We start from the raw sequence: 25,320 nt of genomic DNA, 5'->3' as shown, positions 1-25,320 counted from the left end.
CCACTGACCTCAAGGGACTTAAGGATGGAGAAGAAAATAAGACAAAGATAGCCAGTTGTTTCTATGAACCTTCCCCAAAGGCCATAGCATTAGCTTACATGAATGAGAACACTTACAGTATCCTTGACCCTCTGACACTTGGTTTCCCTAAGGATAGGTGAAGATAATCAGATGGCAATTATGCATTGGGAGATATGGTCTTTGGGTGTGTCTTCTGTCTTTCTGTTTGTGACTTTAATAAAAGTCTTGACTGGTGATAATCAGGAATTCCACCCCAAAGGCAAACTCTCTCCATGGAGTATGGTCCCAGGCACACCTACCAGAATACTTCCCAGACCCATCTGCTGGCATGACTGCAGATGGGTCCCGCTCTGGTTTCTCAGAGGGAGCTGCTGGCAGTAGCACACTGTTTGGCACCATCACATCAGGGACAGGAACCTTTGAAGAGCAAAGCAACCATGTTAAATGTGTGCTGGAGAGTACCTATCCCACTCACGTTTTTTCTCGTCAAAACTGATATATTTATCACTGCAATATTAAAATCTCCTTTTGAAAATATGTCTTAAGGTTTCTGTATGTCTATTGTTTTATGATGATAACCAAGAAGCTTTAAAGCTAAAGGTGGCCACAAGAGTCATTTTGGCCATGTTATAAATATAAAAAGAACCACAAAATCTGCTCTTAATTAAGCTAAGCTTTGTATCATGTTTTTTTCATCCAAGCTAAAGAGACCACAAATGGGTCTCAACTTTGATTGCTGTGACACAGTCAATAAAAGACATTTAAGAGCTCTGAAGAAATAAATTTCTATCAATCCTTAATTACAGATATATATTGATAACTCTGCCCAGGACCTACCAACCATGCATCAACCCTTGGCTTACTGTCATAAGCAGCTTCTCCACACAGTCTGGGGACACACTATGCAAATGAGTCAGATGCAGCTGGAGGTGCATTTTGTTGCTGAGGACGTCCTGGCAAAGGGGACAGCAGATGACCGGCTGCACAGAGTGTTGTGACAGGACATGCATCTGGATCCGACTTTGGTCCCTACTATTGTAGTTACAATAAGGACACTGGTAGAACTGGAAAAGATTGAACAACAACACTGCCATTAATTGATGTATTTTCATAATGTCAGGCTGTTGAAGTTGTGATGCCAAGAGTTCATACTATGGCTATCTGTAATATTTACATATGTTTCAACAACATGGCATCCTTGGGATCCTAAAACTATTAAGAATATATAAACAAGAACAAAAAGATGAAGCTATCAAAGGGAAAGCAATATATTTACCTGCTCATGACAAAATTTATTGTCCTCTGTAAGTTTTGACCTTTTTGTTGCCACATCTTCTTCTTTCGCCAGCAAGAGGGGCTGGGTTCCCCCTGCCACATTGACTTTCGGCTCCTTCTCTGGAGTGTTTATTCCTGATTCCCCCCAAAAGAAATTAGAACAGCTCAATTTATCAACCCTTACAATGGTGCAATCAGAGAAAATCAAACAATTGTGATTCCACATTGACTGAATCAAAATAACAAAAACAAAACAAAGGTAGACAAGCTCTTTCATGTGATGCTAATCTCTAGACAGAAGAAGAACACGTCTGTGTCCACTAAGTGGACTCCATACATATATTTGAAAATGTACTCCTGTCTGTGTTTAGATAACCCTCTGCAGCCTTGAAAGTTTCATCAATAACACGTGTTCTCTGGGGTCTTGAAATGCCTTATCACATGAAAGCAAATCTACTCCCATTCACAAATACTACCTAAGACAACCATTACTTTCTATAATGACCAATGACTATTCCCTTTTCTAAATTCTTGAGTCCTGGGGTCAAAATTCTGAGAAAAGCTGATAATATGTAATTCAAGAAATAAAATAATAATGTGTTTCTTTCATGAATGGACTTAAAAATTAACCACTTAATACATTTCTGCTGCTGCTGTAAATGATATGAGTATATGCCATGGAGGTTTTAGCAGTTGGGTATATGTACAACATTTTAGCATAAATCTCAAAGCAATTGTTTTATGTGGTTAATCCTAATATTTGGCATTAAAGGTGATTTAAATTTTTGCCTAGATTTAAAACATAATGTGTAGGAGCCTCATGCACATAAAAGAAAAGAGCACGATTCTAATTTCCCAATCTAACAAAAAATTCTTCCCCACATCAATTTGCCCAGTAATCTCCTCTGTGAGACTGGATATTACAGCAACATCGGGTAGGCATGTCACATACATCTCACGACAAACACAAAACCTCATTTACCAGCCATTCCAATCTCATCATAGCGCAGCATCATCTGACCTTTTTTCTGCTATTTATTATGAGTATTTCTAATTTTAACTTTCAATTTTCACCATCTTCCAGTCAATTTGCAACTAAATTATTTCCAGGGTGAGGACACTATCACTGGACAACTGGGTGCAAATACATCTTGAAATGCAGTGAAGCTAAACCATTGATTGCTATCAGACTCCACGTAAATACATAGTTCAGGGTAATCTGATTGTATGCTGCGCATGAAGATTTATCTTGATTTTTTTTTCAATTCACATACGGTTCATATAAATGAACAAATTGCACCTTATTGCAAAATAACTCAGTTTTAATTTAAAAATGAGGTCAAGGAAGTTATGGAAACAAAGTCATTTTTTTTTAAAGTGGAGAAATCCATTTTATTTCTATTCTAAGTAGAGATGAATGTCTTATGCCATATAAATGAATTCAGAAATTTTGAATTCAGAAAAGAAAGTGAGCAATTCTGAAGAGGCCAAAAATTAGAGTATAATTCAAACAACACAACATTTTTATTCTCTTGGTGCTTCTGTTGGATGTAAAATTAATTAATGCAAAATTTTTAACAAATTATGTTGATATTGATTTCTAGACTTATGCACACTAAATTTTATTTACATTTGTATATTCATAACTCCTTTACTCACATGTCTTGGAAAAATTTATATTTGTATTATGTGTTTGCATACTGACTTATATTTGGGTTTGCATAAACAAATTTAAAACAGACTTAAAACTGTTTATATTGATTTTAAAAATACCTGTTTTTAATACCTAGTAATATGTCAAAACCCAAGATATTTATTTCACAATTAATTCTGGAATCAAAATAAATATGGCATGTGCATTGTACTGTTTTCTTAAGTGCAAAGATGTTTAGGGAAAACAATCCAAAACATAATATTTACAAATAAAGTTTATTACTTAACATGTTAGACCAAGTTACACAAGTGATTGTCATTTAAAATAACAAATGTCTATCAATTGTCTTCTCCAGCTCATTTTTTTAATGCTCCTATTGCCACAATGTTTCCTTAAGAAATTAGCATTATACTGTTCTTTTATGAATATGGTACAATTGGAGAAGAGTAAATAGTAAGTTGATTTGAGTTCCTTTCACTATCAAAGACTATCATATACCATGACTTGTTGCTTACATGTCTTTTGGAGTATCAGAAGGTAGAACAAACCTTTCAGAAAGTTCTCCTTCCACTAAATATACCTTTCTAAACTTATGTGCATAAATATATATGATGGGAACTGCATTCTAGTATTGATATTGTAAAAGAGCAGATAACCTGCATAGTTACACCATTTTATTAAACCTGTTTACTTGTTGCTATAATTAACTCCACATGTGTTAGTTATAGTATTTATGCATTTATTTATTTATCTATTTTGGTTACCTCCTGAGTTTGATTTGGGTTGCTTGCATGAGTGCAGGATTATTTAGCAGACCATGGATAATTTACCAATGGTTACACCATTGAAGAGACTGTCTCCCCAACTCCAGCAACTATTAACTGCCAATAGCACCTCAGGGGAAGATGGGGCTTCACGATCTCCTTATGGTTTCTAATTTTAAGCTCCTCAATATTCATCAAAATTCCCAAATAAAAATAAGAGATCATAGATAAGGTCTAGACTTTCAGCTATCCTAGAAACATATGGCATTAATAATAAGAAAAGAAAAATAATTCAGATCTGTGTTAACATGACAGAAGCAGGCTCCTCCACATGAGGCAAGTCATCAGGGATTTGGAAAGATGATACATTTTATGCATGCTTTTACATTCTGAGAGGTGACATCTCTAGTTGAAAGTCAAAGCATGCCTGCTAAATTATAGAAAACAAACTCTGGTGTCATATCTAAATTGTGTTTTCCTGGGGTGGGGGGAACTTCTAATAAAGAAGGGACAGTTAATTTTAGGGAGGTCTTGATTAAATTTTGTGATTACTAATATATGTCCAACTTCATTTGAACTAATCCCTGTTTTTTACTCTGGAACAAAGTCAAATTTAAACTGGAATCATAAATTATTTTGTATTGTTAAGAACACTATAACATTTGCAAAGAACCATGCCATTTAAGTAAATTTTATCTAAAAATATGAAGTCTAATTACAAGTAAGCACTGCCAAATCCATGAGCCAATGATTATGTGTCAGTTATAGTATGATTTAACTTGTAAGAGATTGGTAATATAAAAATGGCATAATTCATTTCAATTCAGATGCTGCCTACTTAATAATTCTCAATCCCTAAAATATAGAAGACAGTAAAATGGTTTATACTCATAATAAGTGAGGAAAATCCAATAATACAGATGTTAAAGCAAATCTTGAAAACACAATAAAAATACTGAGTTATTATTTATGAATCAATATAGTTGATAAAGTTTGAACACTATGAAACTTAGACATAACAGATGTTACTTAACACTAAATAATTCTAAATTATAATTACCAATACAATATTCTTTCTAATGAGACCAGAAAGGAAGGATAATTTTAATTGCAATAATGAAGGTTAATTTCCATCTTTCCTCATGTTTACTCCCTTATTAAAAAGTGGTTCCCTCAGCCACAGCAGAGACATATTACATTTTCAATGCAAATGTATTAATCTGGATAAACTCTATATTAATTCTTGTACTGCACAGAGCTATAATTTGGATTATAATTAATCCAAAGTGGCACTAGATTTAAATGACAATATAAATGAGGCATTAAGAGGCTTTGCTATTATGAATGAATATTCAACAAATATATCTTGCATATTGCCAAGTCTCATTGTGCAAGCTCTAGTCTTTCAGATTAATGTCAGTGCCATCACACAACAGCTCACACAAACAGTACTTCTGACACGTGCTAATTCCTTTCTGGCTGAAAAGTTCCAGGTTAAAGTGGGGTCAATCTGGTTTCCCATCTAATCTATTAACATAGCAATTACTTTATAAGTTTGCTAGTATTCTTTTGACCATTAGAACTGGTATAAGAACAAAAGAATATAAATGAATGGTTATCAAATCATTCAACAGACAAGGAAAGAAAGTGATGAAATGATTTTTCAAGATTGCAAGATTCAATTTAGAAACAGCAAACTTTGTTTAAAGTTCTTGATCGTTTTCAACTCTCTTAAATGCTGGAGGTTTCAAAGATAAATATTTGCAACTTGGCATTTCCATTGCCTTGGCTCTTACTTCGTGCTCATTGTTAGCCATGTACCTGAAGAGGTATTTTTACAGGGATAAGATTTATATTAAATAACTACCTTTATGCAATGGTATGTCTTCTCATATACCCACGCATTGTCTGTATGGTACAATTGGGAATCCAAGAAATGACAATAACTCATCAAGCCATCAGGGAGTAACTGAGCACATAACTAATGCAGAGCAGTAAACTGTCCTAGTGTGGACAAAACCTCTGCATGTGTGGTATGTTCCAGGTAATATTCTTTTCTCAACAGTAAGATGAGATCCATTTCCAAGGGATTCACAGAAGTCATCCACTACAAGGTACTAGGTATTAAATATTAATACTGAGCACAATGTCCTATATCTAATCAGGACATGCATGCTCTAAGAAACTTAATGTGGTATCTGTGTATTTTCTCCATCCCTCTGAAGAATAGGAAGGAAATATTTGCAAAGAGTTTTGGTACTAGTGCATGAAAGACATCACGGAAATAGAGAACCCTCCCATCACTAGCCCTGTCAGGTACTAGTCTGGATGTAGTCCATTTTACAGTGAGTAAACTGGCCACTTTGCTCTTTGTAATCATTTTCAAATGAGGTTTTGATAGGGCTATCCTTGACATTAGATGCTTCAAATTCTGTGTCTGTCGCCTCAGGAGCAAACCTACTAACATTCTGCCATGGAATCTTTTCAGAGAACCAGCTTTAGGCTCAATACCAACCTTAGATCCTCTTTGCTTAAATCAAATTAGAATCATGTGTAGACACTTTAACCTAGAAGCAAATAACAATGGCTCTTTGCTCACTAGGCTCCTGAAAGAAATTTAGCATTGAATGTGTGGGAAGGGCTCAGAGGGACTTGCAATAGGAATTTAAAACTTAGATATGCAAGGACTAAATTATATATGTGAGAGGATTTAGAATTAAATAAACTTATATGTAAAAAAAAGATACTTTTGTACAACCCAGGATCTTCAGAGTGAATACAAGGTTCTTTATATGCAGCTGTCACTGGAATTCAAGTACTAGATAGATGACTACCTGAGACTAATAGGCTTGAACCCATTTCAGCACTTCTTCTGCTTCAATGACTCCAACATAATAAAACTAGGTATAGCGTGCAGCAAGAGTGGCCAATGTAATATTCATTGCGACCACAGATTTCCATCTCATACATACAAAGCATGGATGAAGCCATATATTTGCCAAATCAAACACAGAAAAAGCCGTAGGTATCCATACCAGATGCTGGCCTAGGGTTTGTTTGTGCACAAGTAAATGTCATGACACGAAGGTTTGTTTTCAAAGACAGTAGCTTTCATTACTGGGATTTATCTATTCTAGAAGATCAAAATTACCCAGCACCTAATCCCTTTTCAATGATATTTCCTCTTTCTTAGGCTGAATCATCTGTAAACTTTTTCACTGGATTTTGCTTGAAATGCCTCAAATAGATGCCCTTAAAAAGGGCAAATTCCTGAGTGTAAGTTGAAAAAAAAATCAGGAAAAAATAGCATTTATTTTTAGGGTTATGTGGTTTGGGAGGGGATGCATATGATTGAATGACAAAATTCAAGTGATATCTAATCCTGTGCTTATGAAAAATTAATACACCATCAGAGGAATCACAAGTATAGCTAAGATTAATGAAAAGCGCTTAAAAAATTACAAGCACACAAACTGATTTGATTAAAAAATAATCTTGCTGGTCGTTTTGTAATATTCTTCAACTTATCCACAACTATTCTGTCAGATGGTTATGATTAAAAATAGGTCAATGGGAGGCTACTGATAGAAATCACATGCAAAATGCACATGCAATGAATAGTATTGGGAATGTTCAGACAGTTTAAGATGAATGCAAGCTTTTAATTAGCTTTGCTGTGCAGGGAGGGGGACAAAGAGAGGTTAGTTGGAGGGAATGGATAGATATAAGTAGGGAGAGGAAAGGCCAAAGAGTCTGTCATCTCACCAGAATCTTTGCTGGAGTTTTTGCCCTCACTATTGTCTTTCTCAATTGTGTCTTTCTCATCATCCTCTGCCACTGGGGTAGGCTTGAGAGCTCCTTCTGCCTCCTCACTTTGTTCTTCTGTGAAAAAAAGAGGCTCAGTAATTAGAAAGGAAAAGGTCACAATGTATGTACAGAAATAATGTAAGTAGCCACACAGATGCTTTATTAGTGAGCTGTCTGCACATCTGTGTACTTAGAACATACAGATAGGCAGACATCTACATTAGAATATGCCAAGGCCATAATAATGCAAATGTTAATTTAAGGAATCTTTATCTGAAGTTTTTGAGTGCACGTATCTACATACTAAATTAAAATAAAAGAAGTCTTTTTTTTTAATTTTACAATTGAAGAGGAAAAACAGGAACAACAAATGGATGGAAAGCAACTATAATTTCAACGGTAGAGCCTGTGTCAACATGGGCTCTGCTCCATGGGCATGAATGGATGTTAGGAAAGTCAGGGGCTTAGAAGAACTTTTCAAAAAAGGAATGTGGTAATAATGGGTTAAGTAGAAGACAGGTGCTCTTATTGCCTTCATAACTCAAATCTTGGAGAAATTCCTTAAAATTTTGTTAGACAAAGACATCTCAAAACTTTCTTTACATTGAGGGTTTAAAAAAAAAACAAAACAAAACAGGGAAGCTATACAGGGCCTTGGACATAACAAGGTATACTTGTATGACAACTGCATCACCCCACACCTCATTCACGGGTTCACACCAGCTAGATTACATGGAAATCCTTATAGTAACTCAAACCTACTTAATTATTCTGTAAATCTCAGCTATGTGGCTGCTGGTGGATTAATCTGTTTACGCGGTTAGCCTCTATGCTGGGCCTGTGCAGCACTAATCCGTGAAAGGCCCACTGTTCTCTTTCATCCTGCAATCATTTGTCTCTCAGTGTGCTGATGTCACTTTTTAATGAATTTTTAGCAATCTGAGTAATGCCAGATAACCAGGCTCACAACTCCCCACAGCATGGCATGCTGTTTTCATTGCAGCACAAAAAATAAATATCATATTCCCTAGTTTAGGTAGGAATTACATAAATTAGAAGAAGAAGGTAAAATGGGATTTGAAGCACCAGGCTGCTCAATTTCATAAAATCTTTAATGACCATATAAATTAACCCTGGGAAGGCAAAAGGTCATTGACACACATTTACATACACTCTTCTATTTGCTTTTGATAAGCAGAGCTTTTATGCAGAGAACATGATACAATTAACCCTTCAATAACCATACAAAATGCTTCTACGGACATTTTAAGTGTCAAGCATTAACTGAAAATTACACACTGAATAAAATTTTCATTGCAAATGCTAAAGTGATTGAAAGGGGAAATCGTGGCCCTCTCCACACCCCATGTTTTATTAATAACATTCTGACAGCAGAATGAAATATCCACTGTCATATGTAGCAGCTGAGCACCAAAAAAAAAAAAAAAAAAACAATCTAGTGTCTCACTTTTCAACCATGCAGCAATTGCGTGAACACAAGAGGGGCACAGTTCTGGACTCCATTAGAAATTCCACCCTGCAAACGGTAAACTAGAACATTTCATACATTCAAGCTAAGAATGGGGGTCAACTGAGAGTCCTCCATGGTATGTAACTATGAACACATTTAGTTCAGGTTTGCACTTAGCACATAGGCAGAGGGGAGATGTTTGTTAAGATAGTCACCTATGGGTTTGAGAGAGCTCCCCTATTTGGCAATGGCCTGTGGAAATTTTACTTTATGAAGATGGGGAATGAGTTTTTTGTATCTCTTGCCTGCTTTCACTTATCAATGACAACCACTGATCAAACATAACAAGGCTCTGCCCTCTCAGAAGTAAGCTAGGCTGGTGAGTATGGTGGCCAAGACGGCTGCAGGAAGCTGGAGGGCTGAGATCATCCCTGATTTGGGCTGTGTTCCCACAAAGTACATACAAACATATGACATGATATCTAGTCTTGGGCACATGGCAATTACTTTTCCACTCCTTCTGAGGAAGCATGCAAAACTTCTTTGAGTAGATTTACTGGACCTTCCCTCAGGGCTGGAAAATGAAGTGTCAGAGTGCTACTGAGTGTCCTTATCTTGAGGGGACATAAAATTGTAAGGGCTATCACAACTCACATTAATAAAACATTGCATGTCAGGAGAAGAAAAAGAAAATGATGAAGGCATTAAAAGAAAAGCTACACTATAATCTGGGTCTCATCAGACAGATTTTTGCAAGGTCCTCTTCTTCATTTTCTGGTGTGTGTTTCAAGTGTGAGAGGAATTCCCAGACATGTTCTTCTATACATCACTGTGGTGTCTGACCTCAGCTTGACCCCGACAACAGTTTGAAAAATCTGAATGTGAACAAAGACTCTGTGTCCACAGCAGGGAAAGATTGTGGGGTAGACGCTCCCCATCAACTTAATCGCAAACAGCAGTTCTGAGGCCATAACTTTGCCCTGCTCCTCCAAGCCACAACTCAGAACCATAGTGGTGAATTTGCTTGCCATGCTCCTGCTTCTGTGAGGATTTTTTTTTTTTTTTTTTTTTTTTTTTTTTTTTGCCCAGCATTCTGTTTGGTCTTCCTTTGAAGTAGGCAAGCAATTAGCTCTAATGCTTAAGTAGTTCAGAATGGTTTTGTGGTTTAAAAGGCTAAAGCTGTTTATTACAGGTAGGCTTTTTGGAGCAATAAGAACTTTGCAAATTTTTAATCATGCAAAAATATAATCACAAGGAAATTTCTACACACTATAAAGTTTCATATTAGACTAAAAGGTCACTTTCATTCTCAAGGAAGGTTTTATAAATAAATTTGACATTCATTATATAAATGGACTTGAGAGTTAAGAGTAGTAATGTGAATAAACCACTCTCAAGAAAACCAGTTGGTTAGGATATGGGGTGAGGGGAAGACACAGCTGCATTCTAATTTTCAAGCACCAATTTTCTCAATTGTAAAATGCTACGAAGTGTAAAAAGTTTTATAAGAAAAACAACAGGTAACATCCAAAGTAGTATGGTAATCTTAGGACTGAGGAGAATAAAACTATGACACAAATTTCACAATAAAGGGGCTAACATAGTTTTGACTTTCACCATATTACAAGTAATCGCAGTGAACACATTGGAACACTTCATAACACTGGTACATTTACAGCATTAACATTCCTAAATATTATGTAGCTTTACAGAATATAGAAAATAGAGTATGTGGGGCTGGAGAGATGGCTAAGCAGTTAAAGGTACTTTCTTGAAAAGTCTCATGGTCTGGGTTTGATTCCCTGGTATTCATATAACGTCAGATGCACAATGTGGAGCATGTGTCTGGAGTTTGCTTGCAGTGGCAGAAAGCTCTGATGCATGCAGGCTCACTCTCTCTCATCTATTTTCCTCTTTCTCTCAGAAATATACATTTTTAAAAGAAAATACAGTGAAGCTGTATGTGTTAAACTTCATGATATGCATATGCTTAACTTACAATGTGATTTATGTTCCAAATCATCCCTAATATTCCTAATTTTCAGAAAAGCAATATTTTCCTTTTTAAATATTTCTGAACAATAGAAATAAATCAAAATAAGATAGTCTTATAGTATAGAAGTATTGTACAATTAACTCCACTCAGCATATTTTCTCAGTGTGACTGTATGTATGTAAGAGAGAAATATGTTGTATAGATGTAAGTGTGGTGTATGCACATGTGCATGTAGATGTGGTTTATAGTACATGCATAGTATGCATAGTATACATGATGTGTGTGTACATGTGTACACCTGTGCATGCATGTGCAGAGAGGCAAGAGCAGGGTGTCAGGCTTTTTCCTCTCTCACTCTTCTGCCTTATTTCCATGAGACAGTCTCTCACTGAACATGGAGCTCCCTGTGTTTCAATTAGATCAGCTTACCCAGGAGCCCTAGTGATCGTTCTGTCTCTGCATCACTCATTGCCTAGGTTACAGATATGTGTGCCCTGCCTAGATGTTATGTGAGTTGTGAGGATCTAATTTAGATTCTCATGCCTGTGCAGCAACTATTCTTATCTTCTGAGACATCTCTCTGCTACTCCTGCAAATTTTTAACATGCCTGAAATGGTGATCTTGAGTTACTAGACACTCACACATCAACTATATCCAAAAGTTTTTGAGTGCTTAGCTTAGATTGTTTTCATTTCAATGACCATGATCATAAAACCAGTACCAATTCATACTATGATTATAGCATAAAATTTCCATCTCCATAAGTATTTACAATTTCCTTATCTTGGGAAACTTCTCTTTTCCTAGTCATTTAAAAAATATATAATGAGTTACTGTAAAAATACCTTGCTATGCTAGAGAATATTAGTACTTATTACTCCTGTCTAACTGTCTTGGCACCTAGTCTTCCAACTCTTTTTGCTACCCTCACAAGCCTCTAGTCATCACACAGGTCTAGACTCAAGTGAGGTCTGAGAATTTCCTTCTCTAACAACTTCCAGTTGCTGCCAATGTTCATGGTCCAGGCCACAACCTGTAAACATGACTTGTACTTCCCATTCTATCCATACAATTGCATTTCCTTATCTTATCTAGAACAACTTTGCTTCACTGGGCAACTCCATCTTTGTCCTCCATTCCCCACTTGGGAAATGCCAGATTCAACATCTGGAAAAATTAAATGCTAATACCTACTCAGGGGTTTCTTAAGTGATTATGTACAAAAATCAGTCAACACAGGGCCTGATATAAAATACATGATCTCAAAAAATGATAGTTGTATTATTATTGAACTTTTGAACCAAGACTAATGTTTCTGGAAAATTTTGTTTTGTGTACAGATGTCAAATATGATGTTTATGGAAATTGTTTCTGTATTGTATAGTTTCTCTAACAGTTAGATTTTCTGAAAGTAGTGACTGACTTTCATACTTTTTTATTGTTTAGTACCTTTAAAATGGGATTTTGCCTTAGTACTATGGTTTTAATTTGTTTCTTTGGCCTTCTTTTCTATCTTCCTTCCTTCCTTTCTTTTTTTTTCTCATCTTTATTAACTCACATTCATTATGCATGTTTGAAAACAAGGAGAATAAAATAGAATTGGGGTCCTTGACATCACCAATGTCATTTTGAAAACCTACAGCTCACCTCTACCTAACTTACTTCCATTGTTGAAAAGGTGTCATTGCCCCTTTTTCTTGAATATTGTAGCTAAATAAATATTTCACTGTTTTGGGCTATGATGTGCCACTGTGAAATTCTCCATCATTCCCCTTTGCTGTGGCCTCCTCCATTAAATAACATCTAAATATTACAATACCTACAGTATTGGCACTTAATCCTCTATCTATATTTTATAACCTCTTTAGATGATACCTTAATATCTATGACTTTATCTCTCCATTTTGATATCTAAAAGATACATAAAACTTAATATGCCTAGATCAGAACTCTTCATCCCACCTTAGCAGACCTTACCCCATTTTTTCCCCATCTTCAATATTTTGGTTCATGGTGACACCATCACATTGGTTCTTTCTTCCATCCATGCATCCTATCCATTAATAAGCCCTGTGATTTCTACTTTCCAAATATATAGTATGCAGTGAGTCTATCCACTTCTTTACATTTTCCTTACCACTATCTTTAGTTTCTTATCACTTATTAATATGATCTCATGACTAATTAAGATTAGCTCTGGTCTTTTTATCACTTATTCTACAAAGGTAAATAAAGTCAAGCCCTTTTACTGCTTGAACTCTGCCATAATGTAATATTTTACTAAGGATAACATATCCTTCAGTTGACTAAAGTTGTTAGGACCAGGCCTACTTTTGGTTTCACCTTATACTTATACTCCTCACTTACTTACCATTCTTCTTCTTTATTAGCCTTCCCTTCTCTTCCTATATTGGAGTCAACTTTTTCCAATACTTTGGGAATATATTTCCATAAACTCTTTGCATAGTTGGTCCCTTCTCATTATTTAGGACTCCCCTTACCTGTCACCTCCTCAGAGAATTCTGACCACTGATTCTAAAGCAATATTTCATTTGATATACATATGAGTGGGTCCTCAGACTTTTCCAGGTATCATTGTTAACTTTAGAACTTGCTAGCTTCCACATCCAGTGCTTCTGAGTCAGCAGGTCTAGAGTGTAACCCAAGAACTTGCATTCTTATAACTCCTTAGGTTGTGCTGATGCTATTTGCAAGGGGCTTACATATTCATTAAGAACTTCTCTCGTAGGACTGAAGACATGGCTCAGCAGTTAAAGGTGCTTGCTTGCAAAGCCTGATTGCTTGGGTACCCTCATAAGGCCAGATGCATAAAGTACGGCATGCATCTGGAGTTTGTCTGTAGTGGCACAAGGCCCTGGCATCTCCATCTCCCTCTCTCTCTTCATTTTTTCTCTATCTCAAATAAATAAATAAATAAGTAAATATTTAAAAATTTCTGTTCTAGCATACCACTTCTTACACATGCTTCATTATAGTTATTGCAATCTAAAAAGTTCTGAACACTCATTTGTACAGGAATATATTCTTATAAGAAGACCCTATCTTAGTCATTTATTTATAATGTGCCGAATTCCAGCAGTTCTTCCTAAATAGAAAGCATTCACTAATATGTTAATTGAAATTAATTACTCCTAATTTTATAATTTAAGTAAATATTCCTATGGACTTATATCAATAAGATGGAAGAAGGAGGAAAAGAAATTGTCTTGAAAAAACAAAATTTGATTTGGAATTCATTATATCTGATTTCTTTTTAGAATATGTCTATGAAAATATTCAGGACATTAATGAAAATATCTGACTAGTTTGAGGTGGGAGGAGAGATTGGATTAATTCTACTTTATCTTACATATAATTTCTACCTTTCTAAGAAAAGATAAAATATAAATTTTACCAAAAAAATTGAAACATGCATAGAGAAAGTAAAGATCACCTTTAAATTAGTTTTGAAAGAGCATACCATGTATATGGGAGAGATGTTTGCACTTGAAAAATATGTTTAAGTACTTCTTTGACACATTATGAATGCAAAGGACTTTTATAATCATTTGTTGTACACAGCAATATTTTTCTTATTTTAATTTTTTTGTTCATTTTTATTTATTTATTTGAGAGTGACAGAGAGAGAGAAAGAGGAAGAGAGAGAGAGAGAGAGAGAGAGAGAGAGAGAGAGAGAGAGGGAGAGAGAGAGAGGGAGAGAGAATGGGCATTCTGGGGCTTCTAGCCACTACAAATGAACTCCAGATGTGTGTGCCCCCTGTGCATCTGGCTAATGTGGGTCCTGGGGAATTGAGTCTCTAACTGGGGCCCTTAGACTTCACAGGCAAGTGCTTAACCACTAAGGTATCTCTCCAGTCCTACACAGCAATTTTTATTTTTTTTTTTATTTATTGGAGTGGGAGAGAAAGAGGGAGAGAGAGAGAGAGAATAGGTGTGTCAGGGCTTCCAGCCACTGCAAACTCCACATGGCTTGCATGGGCACTGAGGAATTGAACCTGGGTCCTTAGGCTTTGCAGGCAAGCACCTTAACTGTTAAGCCATCTCTCCAGCTCCTACATAGCAAATTTTTGTTCCAAGTGTATAAATGTGGCACTCAAGGTTATGTTTACACAAAAAAAATATCCAATTCTAATGTGGGTAAAAAGGTATGCTCAGGATGGAGAGGTGGTTAAGACACTTGCCTGTGAAACCTAAGGACCTAGGTTTGACTCCCCAGAACCCATGTAAGCCAGATGGTGGCACACATGTTTGAGTTCATTTGCAGGGGCTAGAGGCCATGGTGTGCCCATTCTCTCTTTCTCTCATTAATTAATTAGTTAATTAACTAATAAAATAGAATATGTTTAAAAAGGTGTAATCAGGGCTGGAGAAATGGCTTAGTGGTTAAGCACTTGCCTGTGAAGCCTAAGGACCCCGGTTCGAGGCTCGATTCCCCAGGACCCACGTTAGCCAGATGCACAAGGGGGCGCACGCATCTGGAGTTCATTTGCAGTGGCTGGATGCCCTGGCGCTCCCATTCTCAATCTCTCTCTACCTGTCTCTTTCTCTCTCTGTCACTCTCATATAAATAAATAAAAATGAATAAAAAGGTGTAATCACCATGTTTATATATGCACATACACATAAAAAATAGAGATAGCAGTTATTTGTTGACATGACTATACAAAATTCAGGGATTTATTCATTACTGAAAATAATCTCTGGTTTGTTAATAAATTTCACATAAACCTATTCATTTAGGAAAATGTTCATATTGTGTAAATATAAATGTGAGAATTTATCAAATAGAAAATTGAGGAGCGTTAACTCAAACTAGATAACAGAACAGAATTTAAAACCCCAAGTGTTGGCCAAGCATGGTGGCACATGCCTTTAATGCCAGCACTTGGGAGACAGAAGGAAGAGGTTCAATGTGAGTTCAAGGCTAGTATACACAGTGAATCCAAATCAGGCTGGGCTAGAGTTAGAGCCTACCTCAAAAAAAAAAAAAAAAAAGTATCCAAGTTCTAATATTCTTAGACTATAACATAGAAGAAATTGCTGACCTTTGGTTTGATTATAAGTTTTTCATCAGCAGTATAAATAGACAATCCTTGCTGGGCGTGGTGGCACACGCCTTTAATACCAGCATTCCGGAGGCAGAGGTAGAAGGATCCCTGTGAGTTTGAGGCCACCCTGAGACTCCATAGTGAATTCCAGGTCAGACTGGGCTACAGTGAGACCCTACCTCGAAAAACCAAAATAATAATAATAATAACAATAAATAATAAATAGACAGTCCATGAAAGGAAAATAATTGATAAGCCCACCTTTATTATTTTCTTAATGAAAGACACTTATCAACAGAATGACAAAAAAGCCATATCTGGAAGAAAATATTTGTTAAATACATGCATGAAAAGGGACTATCTATTTATCATCTGTTTATCTATCTATCTATCTATCTATCATCTATTTTATCTATCTATCTCTATCTGTTTATCTATCATCTATCTATCTTCAGTCAAAACTCAATTGAAAGAAAATACACAAACTTATTAAAAATGGACCATGAGATAGCTCACCAGAGAGACATAGATGGATAATGAGTATAGGAAACGATATTCCATGTCATGTCATAGGTGAAGTACAAAGAAGGATAATGAAATACTATGACACACGTGGTAGGAAGCACCATCACACTGACATTCTCAAGTGTTGGCAGAGGATTTGAAGTGACGTGAACTTGCGTTTACTGATGGTAGGTATGCAGAATGGCACAACCACTTTGGCACAGGTTGATAACTTCTAGTTTTTATTCTCATTGATGTACTTATAAAACCCAACACACTCTTACAATCTGATTAGCCCGTTTGTTCCTTGATATTAACCTAAATGGAATTGATAACTTACATGTACACAAACACCTACACTCAGATGATTATATAAGCTTTACTTACAATGACCAAAACAGGGAAACTGCCAAGATGTCTGTAAGAGCGTTAACTTATAAATAAACTCTTAACTTCAGAAACTCAAATATTATTGGGTACACAAAGAAAAACATAAATGAAAGAAAGGAAGGAAGAAAGAAAAGAGGCAGGCAGGCGGGGAAGGGAGGGAGGGAGGGAGGGAGGGAGGGAGGGAGGGAGGGAGGGAGGGAGGGAGGAAGAAAGGGTGCTCTAAGTTATGAAAAAGCATGAAGCACACACATTACTAAATGGAACAAGCCAATTCGAACAAAGCTTCTTTTGTACTATCTAATTCCAAATCTGTGACATTGTAGGAGAGACAAAATTATTCAGACAATCAAGGGTTAGTGGTTTACATATCTCTGAAGGAACTGGGGTGAAAGATGAAATAATGAATACATTGAACACACAATTTCTAGGCAGTGAACTATTCTATATCATGTTATAATTGTTAATACATATAATTAGACCCTTGGCCAACCCCATTAAATGTACAAACTAAGAGTGATTGCTAATGTAAACTATGGTGTTTGGATGACAATCATGATTCATTGAATGTAATTTATGCCACAGGGATGCAAGATGGTAATAATGATAGTATATATGTTTAGTAGTAGAAGGTATTTACAAAACCCATTCCAGTTTTAAATTCTGCTCACAGCCTAAAACTGCCCTAAAAATTAAAGTCATTTTACACATGCTTCTAAGTTCTGAACAAATTTGACTTTGCATTTCATTTATTTGCATAAGGGCTCTGATCAGATCTAATTAGAGCAGTTCAAGGGAACACATCACATAAATTAAGAGAGTAGCACATGCAGCTGATTTAGAAGGCCAGACTTTGAGCGAGGTAGAGAGAATTACCTGAGGTCGCTTTCAACTGTGGTTCTGTAAATTCATCCTCACAGGTCCTGGTTCCTAAGGAGGCAGCTTCTGTGGGGGACACAAGGGTGAAAGGTTAGTTTGCCATCTCTACATCCTGTTTATCACAGGGCCTTCAAATTGGCTCTTAGAGAAGAAAAGCAACAGGTGGAGCTTGGGTGAAGATGCACACACCTGACTAACTAGTGAGAGTGGCTGGGGCAATGAGACCAGAGATGGGTAAATTTCATTTAATCTCCAGTGGTCAGAAGGACACATGAATAGCAGCACACATAAAATATGAAAAGGGGAAAGACCTTTTGAGATTTTTACCTTTTTGTCTGCTTGGCTGAAGCTACAATAAAGAACGATGTATCTAACGTAATAGTATACTACGTAGATTATGATCATCCTTTCCTTTGTCTGATAAAACACCTCAAAGAAAAGTGAAACACATTCTAATGACTGAGGATGGTAGAGATCCAATCAAACACCAGGTATGCAGAGGGGTCAGAATACCGCCAAGTCATCAGTAAACCATCGTCTTCATTCTGATCTTTGATTTGAACTCCACCGCAGAAACACCAACCATGTGCTGCTAATCTCAGTGTTTCCTAATTTCAACCCAAACAAAAATCACTGTTTACACCTAACAGCATCCTTCCTTTTATACCCTATTATGGGAAAATTTGTGTTTTTGTAAGAGCTAGAATTCAGAAACTTCCTCCAACACGTTGTTCCTTCTCTACCCTGAATCATCATGTACTGCTAAACGTGTTTCTTGCCATGCATTCCCTTTCCTGCAGGTGTCTTCCCTTTCCAGACAATGTCAACTGCCTCAAAATGATACTTCCTGATTCAAAAGTCTGGTCTTTTCCATCTGATACTAAAATCTCAAGAGGGTATTTTTTGTTTGTTTGTTTGTTTTTTGAGGTAGGGTATCATTCTATCCCAGGCTGACCTGGAATTCACTATGGAGTTTCAGAGTGGCCTCAAAGTCATGGCAATCCTCCTACCCCTGCCTCCCAAGTGCTGGAATTAAAGGCATGCGCCACCACGCCCAACCTCAAGAGGTATTTTTTAATGATATATATTTTTGAATATAAATCATGGCTTCATTGCTTTCTGGGTATGAAATCTTGAGAAAGTTAATTCTCTCTATATGCCTCAACTCTCACTTCTTATAAAACAAAGCTATGTCTATGTAAGTAGTTGATAATCCTAAGAGAAAAATCATTGATAGATATAGAAGGACAGATATCATTAAAATGTTCAAAATATTTCATACCATCAAAGAGAACAATGATTGTCTACTACTTTTAGGTTAATAGCATCTCTGGTTGATTCTAAAAGCTTTAAACAAATTATCAACCTTGAAAAATGCACACCTCGGCACTACTACTACATTTACTGATTGTTTCTTTTCTTCTGTTATAAAACCTTTGGCCTCTGGCAATAATTTCTTAGAAAAAATAATACAATTATAATAAGCTCTTGGTGCTCATGCTAAACACATACAGAAGGCAGTTTTCTTATAAATATGCCTAAAATTAATTTTGAGAGGAAGAATTTAGCCTTAATCCTTGCTCCTAAATCCTGAAGCAACTGCCAAGTAGATCACAGCTTTGATGAACATCCAATAAGTCCCTCAAGAAGCCTACCTTCTTCCTGTTGGCAGAAGTGACTTAGTCTATGATCAGTGTAGTCCCCTTGAAGGCAAATGTCTATATTGTTCTCTTTACTCCTTCCTCTTCTCTCAAAACCAAAAGCAGACACTCTTCAAACAACCACCTTACACATATCTCAGCACTTTTCATAATACATTGTTATAGCCTTGAATATACTTCATGTATGTTTACCCAAAAAATTGTGAGTTTCTCCAGACCAAACCTTAATCTTCATAGATTTTTAAGTAAATGCAGATGAAATATAACCAAGTCACCTAAGAGAGCTTTTTTTAATTCAATATATCTAAATCCTATCTTCTGACCCAGATGTGGCTGAATGTGAGAAATTACAAACATTTCCCAAAGCCCAAGTAATACTGCTGATTGTATTCAATCTAGGAAATGTGTACAGCTCTAAATAAAACTAGCTTTTTTTCTAGAAAAAGGTATATGTAATAAATCAAAGACTTTTTGTCTATACCCCACATGAACCCACACAAACACACACACACACACTACATTACATCATATGGAATTGTTCAAAACATCCATGAAACCAAAATGAATTTTTCCAAATGATTTCTACCCTTAAAGATTAATAAAAGTCAAACAATAACAACAATTGTGTGTAACTTGGCCAAGTGCTATGTAAGCTATCTATATAAACGTGATCATGTGATCCTTACAATAAAATCGTGAGGCAATTATTTATCCTGACTATATACATCAAGCTACTGGAGCCTAAGGAGTTTGGTAAGCTTTCCCAGTTGATGAAATTAGAAGTTCATAAAACCCATAATGAAAGCCTTGTCTGACTGGTCTAAAAGCTGAGAAATTTTACATGTATCTAGTTATAATATCACAATATTTGGAAGTCCATAAAGACTTTCCTATGCTTACTGAACTCCAGAAAACAAGTAGGGAATTACAAAAAAGAAAACAATATTCATTATTTCTTTAGTTTTTTTTCAAATTAAATTAAAGTTTTATATTTCTTGAATATGAAATGTTAACAAATGATAGTTTGGTGCTATATAAAAATATATTTATGTGATAGTTATCCAAGGCAATGTACAAAACATCAAAATTAGAAATAGTTATTTAATCTCATATATTAAATCCTGTGGCACTTGGAGATAACTCCAATGAGAGCCACTTATACAATTAATTTCACAAAGAAATGTAGTTCAGTGTGCCCCAGAATTCCTTTCAGAGTCTCAACTATGTTGCTCTCCTTTTACACAAGTGATATAAATATTTTAATAAGGGAGCTTTTAACTTATCAACAAACTGATTAATCTGTACTTTTCTGCCTGGGTAAAATGAAATGTTTAAAACCTCATAATGATATATAACCTCTTGCAATATTTCATTTTAATAATTGTTCTATAATAACAAAACTGACTGCTGTTAACTGGAACTGTCACTTTGTGGGTGATTTAACTAGATTACTAATTTGTGTTCTTTAGCAGCTGACCTTTATTGCTTAATTCTATTTAAAAATAATGCCATAGACTAAGTTTATCCCATGATCAGCTCTTTTAGTTTCCCTGTCAATTTTGTAATGCTCACATATTTGAAAATGGTACTAAATTATGCTACTTTTTAGGAGTAACTGGCAGCATTATGTGGAATCAGACATTGATCACAGAAGTCAACATCATGAAGAAACTGACAGAGTATTTTCTTAGTGCATGGACTGACTCATGCTTTCTGTTTGCATTTTAACACCACTTGCAAGTAATGAAGCCAGCATATGAAGGCATACACTTTTATTTCAGGGAAAATTTTCTTAATTATGATGATATACTAAACTGTGGTTTTAAAATTCTCAAAGTACTTTTCCCTTTGATTCCACAACTATTTTAGTGTTCACTTTTCTCATTTGGTGTGATTACTCCTAATCAACTACTCCCTTAGCATACCACAAAGGGCTAAGTCTACAAACCTCATGCTTGCTTCTAAGAAAGCCCTGACAAATTCTTTTCTCTTGCTTTGCATTGTACCTCCACCCAAATGCTTATCTAACCCAATACTCCTTTTTACCTCCCACTTCCCTTAAATGAGTAGTACTTAATCTATGAAGTACACTTATCACTTTCAGGTATTTAATCATCATGTTGTGGTAAAGCCTTTTTGTTACCTGCTAATTGAATAGCATCAAAAAATCTGTAATCAAGACAAATGTCATGATTAGAGTATGTTCTAGGATTTAATATCTTTAGCAGTATACACATACACACACACACACACACACACACAGAGAATTCTAAATTTAAGGTTTTTGGTCCACATCTAATCTTGAGACAACTGCCAAATTAGAAAGCATTCAAGAAAAGTTTGTAACAACAGGAAATTTTTAAGTAATAGGTAGAGGGATTAAGGATATGGTTTAGTAGGAAAAGCACTTGCTGTACAAACATGAGGATCCAGAGTTTGGAAACCCAGCACCCATATGAAAGCCATCGGTGGTGGCAGTCTGCCTATAATCCTAGGACAGGGAAGTAAGATATAAGGGAAACCCTGGGCAAGATGGCTAGCTTGACTTGTCAAAACAGCAGGTTAGGTGCTCAAGTGAAAGACGCTGCTTCAGTAAATAAAGTGACATTTGATCAAGAAAAATACCAATGGTACCTTTGGCAACTATATGTGTGCACACACATTCACACATGTGCTCTCTCTCACACACATACATACAATAGTAGTAACAGGGAGATGTTCAAGCTAAATAAGTCCAACATAATTCAATGATGTGTTTCTATATTCCAAAGTCAACTATGGTCTGAAAATTTTGAATAGAAAATTCAAAAATAGAAAAATAATACATGTTTTCACTAAGGTGCCATTCTGAATAGCATGATGAAGTCAGAGCTGTATTTGTCCATTCCTCCCAGGACATTGGTCAGCTTCCTGCCCAGGGTGTCAGTGCTGTTTGAGCTGCCCTACATTGGTCACCCAACAACCTCCTCAGTTATCAGATCGTTTGTCAGATGAGTGCAGTGTTTGTTTGAAGAAGCCCTTATTTTACTTGGTAATGGACCTAAAAGGAACAGTAGTAATGTTTGTAATTTGTATATGACAAAAAGAAACTTCAAAGCTCTTTTTTGTTGGTGCCGTTTTTGTTTTTGAGGCAAGCCCAACAGACTGGCCTGTTTTGTTTTATGTGACAAAGTAAGAGAGAGAGAGAGAGAATTGACACACCAGGGCCTCAACCACTGTAATCAAACTCCAGACACATGCACCCCCTTGCACGCATGTGCACTTGGCATCACTTTGTATATCTGGCTTACATGAGACATGCAGAGTCAAACATGACTCCTTAGGCTTTGCAGGCAAGAGCCTTAACTGCTAAGCCATCTTTCCGGCCCTCAAACCTCTTCTTCTTCTTCTTCTTCTTTTTTTTTGGCTTTTTGAGGTAGGGTCTCACTCTAGTTCAGGCTGACCTGGAACTCACTATGTAGTGTCAGGGTGGCCTTGAACTCATAGCGATCATCTTACCTCTGCCTCCCAAGTCTGGGATTAAAGACGTGCACAACCATGCCTGGCAAACCTCTTCTTAATTTAAGTAAAAAGGTGGAAGTTCTTAATAGTGCATGGAAAAAATTAAATACTGAGCTTGCTAAATCTTTAGTAAATTATTCATTTTAATCTCTTACTGTGTCTAATTTATAATTAAATTCTATCACAAGTATGTAAGTATAGAAAAACAGGGCCTGGGGCAGTGGGTCAGTATTTATATGACTTGCTTCCATAACCTGCTGGACTGGATTCAATTCCCCAGTCTCCACATAAAGCCAAATGCATAAAGTGGCACATGAGTCTGAAGTTCATTTGCAGTGGCAAAAGGCTGTAGTGTACAAATTCTCTCTCTCAAATAAATGAATAAATATATTCAAATATTTTAAAAAATAAATAATAAAAATAATGTATATATATACACATATATGTATATATATTATATATATAGTTCCATAATACACATATAGTTCCATAATATTCATAGAGTCAGGCATATTCTGCAGGTCTATTGAATGCATTACTGCAGATAACTTCTCTATTTGCCTAGAAAACTTGCATATCTCATCTCATTAATTTACTAATGCATTATACATTACTTTTAGCAAACTGCTTAGCACTTAAAATAATATAGATATGTCACAAAACCGAGAAAATACTAAACACACAGTTGCTCCTGAGAATCTTCACAGAGTGCCAAGTAATGCTAGAGGAAATTATAGCAAAGTCCCCTGAGAAAGATATTTTCATTCAAATATCTGCATCCTGTATCCTGAACCACATAAGGCTATAACTTGTGAGGATTCTAGAAGAGAAATGTTTTCTGCTGTACTCAGTGATATATTGGAGTCCATATTATTGTATCCAGTAAGATAAATACAGTTCTAAATTTTTGTACTTATACTTGTTTTAATAAAACTAAATTTTAGATTCCACAGGTTGCAACAAATGTTCACTCAACAACTCATCTGGTCACCCCTCCCTCCACTTCATTTTGGATGATCTCCCACTTCTAGCTGTGTGAGTCACTGTATGTAGATATTTCAAAGACTGAATACCAGAGACGATATCTGCAGACCTCTAATTCCCAAATACTAATTTTCTGTTTGTTGGAAACCTTTTAGGTGCTAAGAATGTAACGTGCATTGCCTTACTCAATGTTCATAGTAATCGGTAACAGAAACATCACTGCTTTGATGGGAGAGATGAGACATCAAAGTTCAGACAGTTTAAGTAATTTTTTCCAAAGGAATAGAGCAAACACAGGGAGGGTTTGGAGAGCCTGTCTGATTCCAAAGCTCTGTCCTCCCCTGGACAGTGTGCCTCCAGGCAGGCCCCAGGAGTCCTGAGCCAAGAAGCTTAAGAAGTGAGCATTTTTTTCTTTTCTTCTAAAAAACAGCTGAAGCTCTTTTAAAGCACATTCATCATAACAAGATTAATATTTAGAAAAATGCATCAAATTCAACATTTATTACTATCATGGTAGTTTGCATTTGAAACAGACCGCTGAGCTTGCCTGGGCAATGCCAAAGTGAAGTCAGTCTTCAGAGGAAGGAAGTTTACAATGAAAAATGGTTTCCAGTGGTCTCTTCCCGCTTTCTCTGAGCATACACAAAAACTGCTGCTCTCTAAGCTGAGCAACTCAGCATGCGACCAGATGGTTTTGAGTAACCAAGCAACATCATCTTTGTGGATCTGCCATGCTTCCTCCTAAGAGATTTCTTCCGGGCAGTCCGAGGAGTGCATTGGGTTGCTGGCTCAATTACCTGAATGAGGCTGATTTTGTAATTTTTACTTTTGGGAAAAGTAATGCTCCTTTGCCCTACCCTGTCTTGTTTTACCCAGTTTTTTTTTTTTTTTTTTTTTTTTTTTAATATTGTCAGGGAGTAGTATCTCATGAGGCTTCTGAAACCAAGACTGTGTAATCACGTTTTTTCCTTGTTACTTCTTGAGTCATCTGTGACCTTAATGTAATGGGGCCTCAAAGAAATTAATAAGTTCCTGATATCAATTAGTTTCACAAAATTACTCATACATCTTGTCAATGTATTATATTTTAAAGTGCTCTTACTGAAACAGTATTTTTTCTTAAATTTACTAATTCCTAATACATTTCTCCACATAAAATTGTCTCACTTCTGATTACTTAGAAATTGAAAGGTCAAACTTCAATGATCATAAATTCAGTGTTATATTTTGTTACTATCTTTCAAGTAGTGGTCCAGAAACTTGGATTTAGGCCCTTATCAAATTTATCACAGTTTCTATGCTCTCTGGAACTACCTGGAATAATTTTCACTCCACAGCTTCTTGTA

The 25,320-nt window shown here is 36.0% G+C and overlaps 1 protein-coding gene across 3 annotated transcripts in view; it reads right to left on the bottom strand.

Moving 5' to 3' along the window:
• The window catches only part of Zfhx4 (zinc finger homeobox 4), a 193,605-nt gene that overhangs the window by 17,954 nt on the left and 150,331 nt on the right, over nucleotides 1–25,320 (bottom strand). For all 3 annotated transcript variants that reach the window (XM_004660553.2, XM_045144347.1, XM_045144346.1), the window contains exons 5-9: nucleotides 17,826–17,894; nucleotides 7,480–7,596; nucleotides 1,298–1,431; nucleotides 885–1,085; nucleotides 321–438 (exon numbers count right to left, since the gene is read on the bottom strand). In XM_004660553.2, coding sequence (XP_004660610.2) covers nucleotides 321–438; nucleotides 885–1,085; nucleotides 1,298–1,431; nucleotides 7,480–7,596; nucleotides 17,826–17,894 — 639 coding nt within the window. The remainder of the gene's footprint in view (nucleotides 1–320; nucleotides 439–884; nucleotides 1,086–1,297; nucleotides 1,432–7,479; nucleotides 7,597–17,825; nucleotides 17,895–25,320) is intronic.

The sequence above is a fragment of the Jaculus jaculus genome, chromosome 2 (genome assembly GCF_020740685.1).
Source record: "Jaculus jaculus isolate mJacJac1 chromosome 2, mJacJac1.mat.Y.cur, whole genome shotgun sequence".
Lineage (NCBI taxonomy): Eukaryota > Metazoa > Chordata > Mammalia > Rodentia > Dipodidae > Jaculus > Jaculus jaculus.
This window is presented reverse-complemented; position numbering and strand designations above follow the sequence as displayed.